Genomic DNA, 12740 nt, shown 5'->3' with positions numbered 1-12740 from the left:
TTTTCATGGGAAAAATCACAATTTCCGTCCAAATATCTTCAACTTTAAGATGAGTTTGTGCCGCGGCGAGTCACAGAGACGCACATTCAGCGCCCGGCCCACGTCAGTCGCTCGAGGTGACTCATTATTAATGGACTTTTTCAACAAAGTGACGCTTTGAGTGGCAATCAAAACTTCCAGCTGCAGAAATCTGTGGAAAAAAAGAAACATCATAAATAGAACCCTCCGGCAGATCGGCCCCCGGCGGCCCCGTCTAGTCGCCCGTTTCTCCTGCTGTAAAGACTCAAACCTTAATCAGTCGTCGGTCTCGTCTTAGATTCAGGAGCCGTATGTCTATCCCATGCGTGCTGAAGATGAAAACATGATATAAATCATCAGATTCTCGTCTTCAGAGGCAGATCCATGTAGCCACTACCCCCAGATGTTCTATAACTCCAGCACGGAACGTGGGAGGCTTGGGATATTCCGAAGGATTTTATTTGTTCTATGATTTCACGTCGGTGGGTATTTAAAGCTCTGTGACAGCTGTGACGCTCTCGCTGCTCCAAACGCCTTTAAATAGAACGCGTCGTAATAAACTGTCTGTGCGGATTTTACACCAAAGTCTCTGTGTGTTTAGCGCTCATTACTTTCAACTAATGCTGCGCTGTCCGCCCGGCCGGCCCCCGGGTCCCGCTGACCGCCACAAGCCGCGGCATTCAAGTCTTCAAGTGACGTCATCAGAAGTCTTACCGTCTTTATATAAATACCGTTAATATCTAGAAAATGTAAATCATGTGAATTTATTGCTGCCTTTTATAGAAGATCCAGAATTATTTTCCAGGATTTTCGGTTTATTTACCCCAAATGCCCCATTTCAGCTTTGAACCCTTTGTTTTGTATTAAAATAAAGCAATTGTGTGTTTAATATATTTACATTTATCCGCGTCCAGCATATTCTCCATTTTCCTGGTTTTTTTTTTTGTTTTTTTAGGAAACCAAACATTTTTATTCCTTTGGTTCATGAACAGGTTAAAAGTTGAGCCAATAATAAGCATTAATTTGAATGCGGTCGCTCCCCCCCCCCCCCCCCCGAGAGATGAGATCTGTGTCGCTTCCATGATATTACATGATGATTGAAAACATTTCATTTTGTGAAATTTATATAATTGCATTAATTTAATGCGTGAAACCTGAGTGAATTACCCCGGAGCCGCAATTCTCAACCTGTCCAAACCTATATTGTATTAACCCCGCGTGTGCTGCGTTAGTGGGTACTCACTAACGATCTTTGCACCTGTGATCAGCAGCATCGGCAAACACGGCGTACGTCAAAGCGGCAAATGATTATATAGTGATTTAGATTGAAAAAGCCCCAAATCCTAAGAGATCCTTACCTAATCCCGTCCTTATAACCCGCTATATCCCTGTATATTCCACATATTATATATTATATACTCCCCGCCCGTATAACTAATCCCGTCCTTATAACCCGCTATATCCCTGTATATTCCTCATATTATATATTATATACTCTCCGGCCGTATAACTAATCCCGTCCTTATAACCCGTTATATCCCTGTATATTCCTCATATTTTATATTATATCCTCTCCGCCGTATAACTAACCCCGTCCTTATAACCCGTTATATCCCTGTATATTCCTCATATTATATACTCTCCGGCCGTATAACTAATCCCGTCCTTATAACCCGTTATATCCTGTATATTCCTCATATTATATATTATATACTCTCCGGCCGTATAACTAATTCCGTCCTTATAACCCGTTATATCCCTGTATATTCCTCATATTATATATTATATACTCTCCCCCCGTATAACTAATCCCATCCTTATAACCCGTTATATCCCTGTATATTCCTCATATTATATATTATATACTCTCCCCCGTATAACTAACCCCGTCCTTATAACCCGTTATATCCTGTATATTCCTCATATTATATATTATATACTCTCCCACCGTATAACTAACCCCGTCCTTATAACCCATTATATCCTGTATATTCCTCATATTATATATTATATACTCTCCACCCCATATAACTAATCCTTTCCTTATAACCCGTTATATAATATGAGGAATATACAGGATATATTATATACTCTCCGGCGGTATAACTAATCCCGTCCTTATAACCCGTTACATCCCTGTATATTCCTCATATTATATATTATATACTCTCTGGCCGTATAACTAATCCCATCCTTATAATCCTTTATATCCCTGTATATTCCTCATATTATATATATTATATACTGTCCGGCCGTATAACTAATCCCGTCCTTATAACCCGTTATATCCTGTATATTGCTCATATTATATATTATATACTCTCTGGCCGTATAACTAATCCCGTCCTTATAACCCGTTATATCCTGTATATTCCTCATAGTATATATTATATACTCTCCGGCCGTATAACTAATCCCGTCCTTATAACCCGTTATATCCTGTATATTCCTCATATTATATATTATATACTCTCCGGCCGTATAACTAATCCCGTCCTTATAACCCGTTATATCCTGTATATTCCTCATATTATATATTACATACTCTCCAGCGGTATAACTAATCCCAATCGTATAACCCGTTATATCCTGTATATTCCTCATATTATATATTATATACTCTCCGGCCCGTGTTGAGCTATTTATTTATTTTCCAAAGATGCGTAACTTTACATTTATCTGCATTATATCTCATCTCCCACTGGGCTGCCCCGCCCCCCAATCTGACCGAATCCCCTCGCAGAGAAGTGCCTTCTTGTTCGGGCTGCATTTACATACTTTTGTGTCCTTGACAAACACAAAAACGTGTCTTTCATTGACTGTGGGAAATACCTTTATTGATACTTAGAGGAAAATAAATGTGATGCTTTTAAAATAAAATATACTGAAAGTGGGTTTTAGGGGCAAATAGAGGCAAGTCGGGGTTCTGTCCAATGAAAACGGGGACCCCTGGTGAGGAAATATGAATTCTGTTTAATTACAGCGTAAATCCCATCGGGGTCATCGGAATTCGGAAGTCATTCCGTGTCACAATGAATCAGATACCAGCTGTTTTCGGCCAAGTGCCCCATAATTTTCCCCCTTGGTGCTTTGGGGCATCAGGAGGGAGCAAAGGCAAGACGTGGGTAGGAAATGGTCCTTGGGGCCCCAAGTTGTTAATGCTTTGGGGCCACACACCTTCCTAATGGGGTGAGAAAGCTTCATGTGGAAACTGACATGTGAATCCCTCCTGTGGTGGGGCAGCGGATCGAGGCGTGAAGGGTTTTAGTGTTTGCTGCCCCCTGGTGTCCGGGTTTGTTCTGTCCGGCGTAGACTGCTGGGCTCGGGGGCCGAGGGATTGGCTGATCAATATAACGTTACCTGAAGCTGCCCCCTGTCTCGTTTGACTGAAGAGCGAGGATTGGTCACAGGTGGATATAATTTGAAGGCGCTTTCAGTAAAGTTTTTTGTTTTTTTGGATAATTTTTATAACATTTTGCATAAGAGAAAAATTTCATCTGTGGCCCCCGAAGCCTCCCTATTGGCCGCTCACAGCTCACCGGCCCGGGTTCCCTGTGTTTCTTTCCGCGTTGGGCGCAGGTCGGTGCGTCTTATTGGTCCGTTTCCTCTGCTTTCCTCTCCGAGGCGGCGTTCTCAGGGCGAGCGGCGTCCTCGGGGCGAGCGGCGTCCTCGGGGCGAGCGGCGTCCTCGGGGCGAGCGGCGTCTCGTTTGAGTTTAGTGAGAATAAACACACACGGAATGTAGGAGATAAACCTCAAAGCTGCAGGAACCGCAAAATAAATGTATCTGGCAGAGAAAATAAATCCCAGTAAATACCCCAGAAAGCAACCAAAAGGCCCTCCGACGACTCTCTGCCACCAAACCACATAAAGCCACTTCAATAATATTTACCTGCTGCTGGCTCTGCTCCTCTTACCCCTCGTTGGCTCTATTCGGCCCCCACCTGTGTTATTTTTTATTAACGTGCAACTGCACATTCATGAATTTGGTGAACTATGCACCGGTTTTACCCCCCATGGGTGTAGTCGTCAAGGGCCCTTTACATATTGAATTACCCAGCAGACTGATTAATACCCCGGAGGGGGGTAGAAGTGAGACATTGCGGTCCTACAGGTTTACCTGTAGGCATCAGAGTCGTACATGCGACACGCACCCGGCTCCCCGCAGCTGGTGGTCCCCCATTTTATGCAGGTCGTATCGATTAACGCCCCGTAGTAGATTGGAGAGGGAATTCCACCTGGAAATGAAATTGTGGATTCTAGTAACAGAACCCGGTATATACCCCCGGAGTATAAATATACACAGGACCCCTACCCAGCGCACGCGCCGCCAACAGATGGAGACCCAAACCAAACGCCTTCTCTTCCGGGGTCAGGCTCCTAAGAAAACAGCAGGAACATGTATTAGTAACGAGTATCACCACAGCCCTCAAAAATAATATGACCCTACTAACGTCATGTACCCCCCAGGACAGCCCCAGAAAGGTAATATGACCCCAATAACACCATGTACCCCCCAGCACAGCCCCAGAAAGGTAATATGACCCTACTAACGCCATGTACCCCCCAGCACAGCCCCAGAAAGGTAATATGACCCCAATAACACCATGTACCCCCCAGCACAGCCCCAGAAAGGAAATATGACCCCAATAACACCATGTACCCCCCAGCACAGCCCCAGAAAGGTAATATGACCCCAATAACACCATGTACCCCCCAGCACAGCCCCAGAAAGGAAATATGACCCCAATAACGCCATGTACCCCCAGCACAGCCCCAGAAAGGTAATATGACCCTACTAACGTCATGTACCCCCCAGGACAGCCCCAGAAAGGTAATATGACCCCAATAACACCATGTACCCCCCAGCACAGCCCCAGAAAGGTAATATGACCCTACTAACGTCATGTACCCCCCAGGACAGCCCCAGAAAGGTAATATGACCCTACTAACGTCATGTACCCCCCAGGACAGCCCCAGAAAGGTAATATGACCCCAATAACGCCATGTACCCCCCAGCACAGCCCCAGAAAGGTAATATGACCCCAATAACGCCATGTACCCCCCAGCACAGCCCCAGAAAGGAAATATGACCCTAATAACGCCATGTACCCCCAGCACAGCCCCAGGAAGGTAATATGACCCCAATAACGCCATGTACCCCCAACACAGCCCCCAAAAAGTAATATGACCCTACTAACGCCATGTACCCCCCAGCACAGCCCCAGAAAGGTAATATGACCCCAATAACGCCATGTACCCCCCAGCACAGCCCCAGAAAGGAAATATGACCCTAATAACGCCATGTACCCCCAGCACAGCCCCAGGAAGGTAATATGACCCCAATAACGCCATGTACCCCCAACACAGCCCCCAAAAAGTAATATGACCCTACTAATGCCATGTACCCCCCAGCACAGCCCCAGAAAGGTAATATGACCCCAATAACGCCATGTACCCCCAGCACAGCCCCAGAAAGGTAATATGACCCCAATAACACCATGTACCCCCCAGCACAGCCCCAGAAAGGTAATATGACCCCAATAACGCCATGTACCCCCCAGCACAGCCCCAGAAAGGTAATATGACCCTACTAACGTCATGTACCCCCCAGCACAGCCCCAGAAAGGGTAATTCACATATGCACTGGCACACATTTTTACACACATTCGCATTTGCACAGACTTACACACTCACACAAACACACATGCACACACATATACTCACTCACACACACTTACACATCTCTGCTCACACACACATCCATTCTCACATACGCTTACACATATGAGTGCAGCTCTCTCTCTGGCGCTCGCACACTGTAAGGCAGTCTCATATTATACCGCGGATTCACGGGACCTCACGATTTGTGACCCTGCTGCATTCCCTGGGCCGGTCCAAAATCATTTACAATGTGCTGGTCCGACCTGCACCCTCCCTGTCTGATGAGTGGCACCCAGTGGCAGACTGCCCCCTCCTACGTACCCCAGCACAGCCCCCGCTAAGGGTAACATTACCTGATTAACACCATGTACCCCGGCATGGCTCCAAATGAGTAAATCAGGCAGCAGACGAGCGACAGGATCATGAAATACAGCAGCATGGTGTCGCATTTACCCTCCCTGGGGCACTGGCCAAGCACGGCGCTGCTGTTAAAGCCAGGGATACAGCTGCAATTGCGGAAAACCTGCAGAAATAACCATAAAAACATGTGGGAAAACACATCACAATGACCACCGCGTCACAACCACCACATCACAACGACCACCACATCACAACGACCACCGCATCACAATGACCACCACATCACAACCACCACCGCATCACAATGACCACCACATCACAACCACCACCGCATCACAATGACCACCACATCACAACCACCACCGCATCACAACCACCGCATCACAACCACCACATCACAACAACCACCGCATCACAACAACCACCGCATCACAACGATCACTGCATCACAACAACCCCCGCATCACAACGATCACTGCATCACAACAACCACCGCATCACAACCACCACCACATCACAACAACCACCGCATCACAACAACCACCATGTCACAACCACCACATCACAACGACCACCATGTCACAACAACCACCGCATCACAACAACCACCTCATCACAACAACCACATCACAACGACCACCGCATCACAACCACCACATCACAACGACCACTGCGTCACAACAACCACCACATCATAACGACCACCATGTTACAACCACCACATCACAACAACCACCACGTTACAACAACCACCGCATCACAACAACCACCCCATCACAACGACCACCACGTTACAACGACCACTCCATCACAACGACCACCACGTTACAACGACAACCACGTTACAACGACCACTCCATCACAACGACCACCACGTTACAACGACCAAAGTGTGGGTGACTAGATGTCTCACGTATTGCCCTCTGAAAACAGGACAGTTGGGAGGTATGTGTGCAGCCCCCCATGTATATGGTCTGGTGACCCCGACTTACCGCACCCTGTCCCCATCCCGTGGAATAGTCACAGCCGGCCAGACAAGCCGACACGTACGACACCCCGTTATCGCCACACACGGGGTCCCAAATATCCGTGGGGCAGTCGCAGTTCCTGTTACAATCCGAGCGCAGATTATCCAGATAGGAGGTTTCTTCAACTCTGAAGAAAAAAAGAAAACAAATCATTTTACGTCTCAAAGACCTGCCTGACCTGATCAGATGTCACACTTCTGCCCCGTGCAGCCCGAGAATCTGCCCCTCCATTCCAAGAACCGGCCCTCTCGCCCTGAGTGGAGTGGAGTTTAGATCATTTCCTACACATGATCTTCAGACCCAACTCCAGAATTTTCACCCAAAAACTAAAACAGCAGAGTTGAGGGGTCCGTACCCGTCATATGACACGGTGAGTCCGGCTACGACGGCGTTCCTGCAGAGCATGGCGAAGGCCGAGAAATAAATGAGATATTCCAGCACCGAGCTCCAAAATCCGATCTTTGCCGCCAAAAACGTTGTCACCTTGAATTTCTTCATGAAAAATCCTCCCAAAAAATAACCGATGCAAATTACCGGGAGATTGTACACACCTGCAGGGAGAGGAGATAGAACACCGAGCCGCTTGGCTGAGGGTGATGGGAGCAGAAAGCCAATAACAGCAGACTGGCCGGGTCTAACACCTTTTATGCCAAGTCATACAAAATGTCGCTCATCAAATGAAACCGGTTACACATATATATATATATCTAGGTAGGAGAAGTGAGGAACGGTGAGGTGAGGGCATGTATAGGTGAGTTGAGGAAGGAAGGAAAAGAGAGAGAAAGAGGGGATGAAGGAAGAGATGGAGGGGAGAGAAGAAAAGGAGGGGGAGAGAGAAAAGGGGAGGGAAAGAAGGGAGAGTTGACAAAGAAAAGGGGAGGGGGAGAGGAGAGAGAGAAGGGAGGGGGAGAGAGAGAAGGGGAGGGAGAGTAAGAAGGGATGGGGAGAAATAAGGAAAGGAGGGGGGAGAGAGAAGGGGAGTAGAGAGAGAGAACAGGGAAAACAGAGAAAATGCGGCCCGTATTCTTGGCCCGTATATATATATTTCCCAGGATACCAACCAATTAAAAAGATGGCTTCTGATGCCGATTTCCCGTATTGCTGCTCCACGTATTTTGGCATAAAAGAGAAGAATCCCACGAAGGCGTTGAACTGGACGACGGTGACGACCAGAAATAACATGAACACCCGATTCCCCAAGAGTCTCTTCAGGAACGGCAGGAATTCTGTGACGGAGCGGAATGTGGATTATTCCATCCAATTAGATCACGTGGATTGCTTTATTACCCCATGGGAGACCCCCTAAAACCCCCAGATTCTCCATAGGGCAGACTAAGCATGTGCCGAGGACAGGGGTAAAACAGGGCCGGGACTGTATGATGTCAAAGGTTTTATTATCAGGGAATGGGCTGCCACCGTATCGAGGGTTTATTATTTGCCCTGCCTGTTCAAGCTGCCCGTTCCACTTGTTCTTTTAATTCTATACCCGAATCTCATTTCCTTCCATTTTTTGTAAATGTTTTTGGCCTAGGGGCGTCCGCAAAGCTCGCCCGTCCCGTCTCGCGAGGGCAAACTCCCTGCATCCCACTCACCGACAACTTTCTGGTCGGGGGTTTCTATTCTCCTCTCCTCCGCGAGGGGCTGAAGAGTTTCTTTTGCCTCCGGCGGATCCTCTTCACCCTCCTTGGGAAGGGATTTCGGGAAGAACCAGAATGGAACCGCCGCGAGGAGATTCAGAGCGGCGCTAATCAAAAATCCCAGCCACCAAGCGCCAACCCAACGTGTATCGGTGAGTCCCAAAGTGACATCATCTGCAGCAACCAAGTTAAAAGGGTTTCAATCCACATTAGCATCGCCATAAAGCGTCAGCTCAGTGCAGTGTTTGAGAAGAGGAAGTCGCCCAAAAGATCACATGACTGACAGCGATGGCGGCTCGGGGTCTGCAGACAACGAGAGCCAAAGACTAAGCTAAGATGGCGGCTTCCATCAAGGTTTTAATGTGTAACCGTTCTAGAGGTTCCTTAAGGTAACCGGGCAGAGAAACGTCGGATTTGGTCAATCATCCTACCCCAGATCATGTATGATTAACGCGGTCCTTTTTTTTTTTTTTTTTTTTTTTTTATTATCAAAACTGAACTTTTTGATTTTTTTTCTAAATAATTGGTATTTTTTCTGGCACTGAGAAGGTTAATGTCGCTCTATAGATTAATGATTAATGAATTTTAGAACAGATACAATGTATTACCCAGATTTACAAACCAGACGTCCACGTAGATCTGTGCGAAGAACGCGGCCATTAACGATCCCAGGAAGGGCCCGCCGATCGATATGGTCTGTATTATTCCTGCGCGAGAGAATGAAAAGCCTCAAATCACCGCCATTACTGCAAAGCCCCCAATCTTTATCAAACAGTTATTCCCGTTAATGGGGGGCAGTATTGATACATATACCCCCTATACACAGGAGCCAATCCCCGCAGCCCTTTCATACAGACCCGGGGCGGTCTGGGCCATCAAAGGGGGTCTAATGGGGTCTATAATTGGGGGCTCCCAGACAGGCACCGGTGTGAGGCAGGTGAAAGGTTAAACTAGCGGATTGTTACATTGTGACACCGATCCCGTGACCCAGGCGTGACTTGGCGCGGCGTCAGCTCTCACTTTCCATGACTTTGTACTTTTGGCAGCAGAAGATCGTTTATTAAATCGTGTTGGGATCCGCGGCCTTTGGTGTAAATTTAAATTTTCTCATTTTGTTTCGGGCCTCAGTCTGTTCAAAGAATAACAGCGGTTCTCGCACAACCCCGCGGTCAGGGGGCCCGGGCGACCCCTGTGACCACCTGTCGGCCCACTTGGTCCGATCAGATGTCTGACTGATCCAGGAAGTGATGCCATATCCACTTCCTGCATGCTAGAGCTCTCTGAACACAGCACAGAGAAAGAGAGACCCCACTCCTGCAGGTAAGTGGTGTAAGCAGGGGCAAAGGCAGACTGTTTGGGGGCAAAGATGGCACAGGCAGGATCATTGACAAGCTGCTTGGAGACAAAGATGGCATTGTAGGACATATTGCTTGGTGAAGTTGGGTGGCCCCGGGGTATTTTTCAAACCGGGGCCCTGTGGCTTCTAGTTACCTCCCTGCCCCCAACACTCAGCCCGTTTTATATTCACCAATGTAAAAGGGGGAATTGTCAGCTTTGGCGAAGTCGTCCACATAAGACAGTCCTAGAGGTTCGATAGGGGTCTCCCCAATTCCCTGCAAGATGTTTCCCACCAGCACGAAGATCCACATGTGCGACTCGGATCCCGACTTACACTCTGCGGGGGCAATAAAGAGAATTTACAATCCATTTCCAGGAGGATGGCACGCCCCCTTACAGAGCGTTCATTCTCGCTTGAGTCCATGGGCTCCACGTGTTGACAGGTAGTTGTGCCATTGGGCCCCTGACATGAGCAGGACTAGGGGCAGCCATGAGTGCCATGGGGTAGGGTTATCATCATATATTATATTATATATTATAATTAATTACCCCAGAACAGAAATCCTTCACATGTATGTAGCGTGTACATTACTTGATTTAATTTTTTTTAATTAAGCCACACGTAACACGCCAGAACAGTCACTGGTCAGTAATAATTCTACTATTTATACGGCACCTTCGGACGCCCCGGCTTCACTCGCGTGGCTCTGATTTGCCAGACACAGCTGCACGTGGGACGTAGAATTCGTGGACACGCCATGTGCGCGGTCGTACTGGTATCTGTAACACGGTAATGACATTACACGGCTGTACGAGCAGCATGAACATCCGTACTAGACCAACACGCACACTACATACGTGCACATGTACACGCAGCACACATACACGGCTACAGCTGATACCTATAGGGTAACCCTACCGGACGCGATTTACGAGGAATCTGATTGGTTCATCGGTCCAGACTCCGCCTCCGTTTTATCCACTTACTGTCTCATAATGAAATGAGGTAAAGCTGTCAGACAGCCGCCCAAAAACATAACGAGACAGCCGGCCGCCATCACTCTCGGGCGGTGAGATTTCGCGCCAAAGTAACTCACAAAGGCGATCGCCAGCAAATTTCCTGCAAAGGAAGGATAAAGAAGGTTATTTCACCCCAATAGGGTGGGGCACGGCATTAAGGTCCGGAGCCCCCCATACTGTAGACGGATTACCGATGTCAAAGCTCCCGTCGATAACACCGACTAACGAAGACGGGATATTGAATCTCCTCTCGATCTGAGTGATCATACTCCTGGAGTAGCTGAGCGCCAGCGACTTGGTGACGTAGGAGTAGGATAACGCGAGAAGGAAGACCTGCAATTAACAGAAACAATGTGAAATATAATTGTACTGTGCCGCGGAATATGATGGAGCCATATAAATGAATAAATAATAATTATACTGTGAGAGAGGCGGACGCCGACCTGAGATCTGTGACTAAATGACTTCAGAATTCGATTGCTGAGAAGATCGCAGAGAAAATCAGATCGCAGAGAAAATCAGATTGTCGAGAAAATCAGATCGTTGGGAAAATCAGATCGCCGGGAAAATCAGATCGTCGGGAAAATCAGATCGTTGGGAAAATCAGATCGCAGAGAAAATCAGATCGCAGAGAAAATCAGATCATCGAGAAAATCGGATCTTTGAGAAAATCAGATCGCCAGGAAAATCGGATCTTCGAGAAAATCAGATCGTTGGGAAAATCAGATCGTCGGGAAAATCAGATCGTTGGGAAAATCAGATCGCTGGGAAAATCAGATCGTCGGGAAAATCAGATCGCCGGGAAAATCAGATCATCGGGAAAATCAGATCGTTGGGAAAATCAGATCGCTGGGAAAATCAGATCGCCGAGAAAATCAAATCGCTGGGAAAATCAGATTGCCGAGAAAATCAGATCGTTGGGAAAATCAGATCGTCGGGAAAATCAGATCGCAGAGAAAATCAGATCGCCGGGAAAATCAGATCGCCGAGAAAATCGGATCGTCGGGAAAATCAGATCGCAGAGAAAATCAGATCGCTGACAAAATCAGATCACAGAGAAAATCAGATTCGGCGGCCAGCGAAAGATTGAAATAAAAAACCTTCGAAATCGACCCTTTTCTCCGGAGTCTGACGCGCCTGATCTCATTTTTTTCTCTGTATTAATAAACTTTAAAGAATTTTTACCTTTAGTTTGGAAACTTTCAGTCGCTTCGTCGGCGATGAATTCCCAGCCGGAGCCATCGCTTCTCTGCAGCTTAATCACAAATACTCAAATCACGAAGTTCCTGCTCAAAAAAACTCCTGAGTTCGGACAAAATGAAAAAACAAAATTTTCAGAAAAATTGTGAGAAAAATCTATTTACAGAAACCGGCACGGATCGCCACGTCTGTCCTTCACAAATAACACGTGATCATCCATTCATCGCCGGCGAAGACGTGTAACATACATGTACATGCATCAGGACAGCGATCCGTGACGCCAAGTTTCCTGGAGTTTGGAAAAGTATTTCCAGAATTTGATAATTTATTCATTTAACGGGTTCTGAGATAACGTTTTATTAATGGCGGCCCGCTCTAATATCAGCTGTTATCTGATCGGATCCAGCGTAAGCTCGTATTTGTGGCTATGACATCATACAGACTCAGAATTATGACATTGAATGGTTTTCAGAGAA

General features: G+C 47.0%; 1 protein-coding gene across 1 annotated transcript; it reads right to left on the bottom strand.

The window, feature by feature from the left end:
- Positions 1-3608: 3608 nt before the first annotated feature.
- LOC149273373 (solute carrier organic anion transporter family member 1A2-like) lies at positions 3609-12306 on the bottom strand. The gene is made up of 14 exons (XM_089506385.1): positions 12250-12306; positions 11256-11397; positions 11032-11164; positions 10721-10824; positions 10235-10381; positions 9315-9413; positions 8662-8880; positions 8131-8295; positions 7425-7620; positions 7034-7196; positions 6035-6204; positions 4333-4397; positions 4138-4255; positions 3609-3804 (listed from the first exon to the last, which is right to left on the bottom strand). The coding sequence occupies exons 1-14, from the start codon at positions 12304-12306 to the stop codon at positions 3609-3611; spliced, it is 1974 nt and encodes a 657-aa protein (XP_089362511.1).
- Between the last annotated feature and the right edge of the window lie 434 nt (positions 12307-12740).

The sequence above is a fragment of the Sceloporus occidentalis genome, unplaced genomic scaffold, assembly GCF_023333645.1.
Source record: "Sceloporus occidentalis isolate IW3139 unplaced genomic scaffold, rSceOcc1.0.p SCAF_382, whole genome shotgun sequence".
Lineage (NCBI taxonomy): Eukaryota > Metazoa > Chordata > Lepidosauria > Squamata > Phrynosomatidae > Sceloporus > Sceloporus occidentalis.
Note: the sequence above shows the minus strand (reverse complement) of the source record. Positions and strands in the feature narration are given on the sequence as shown.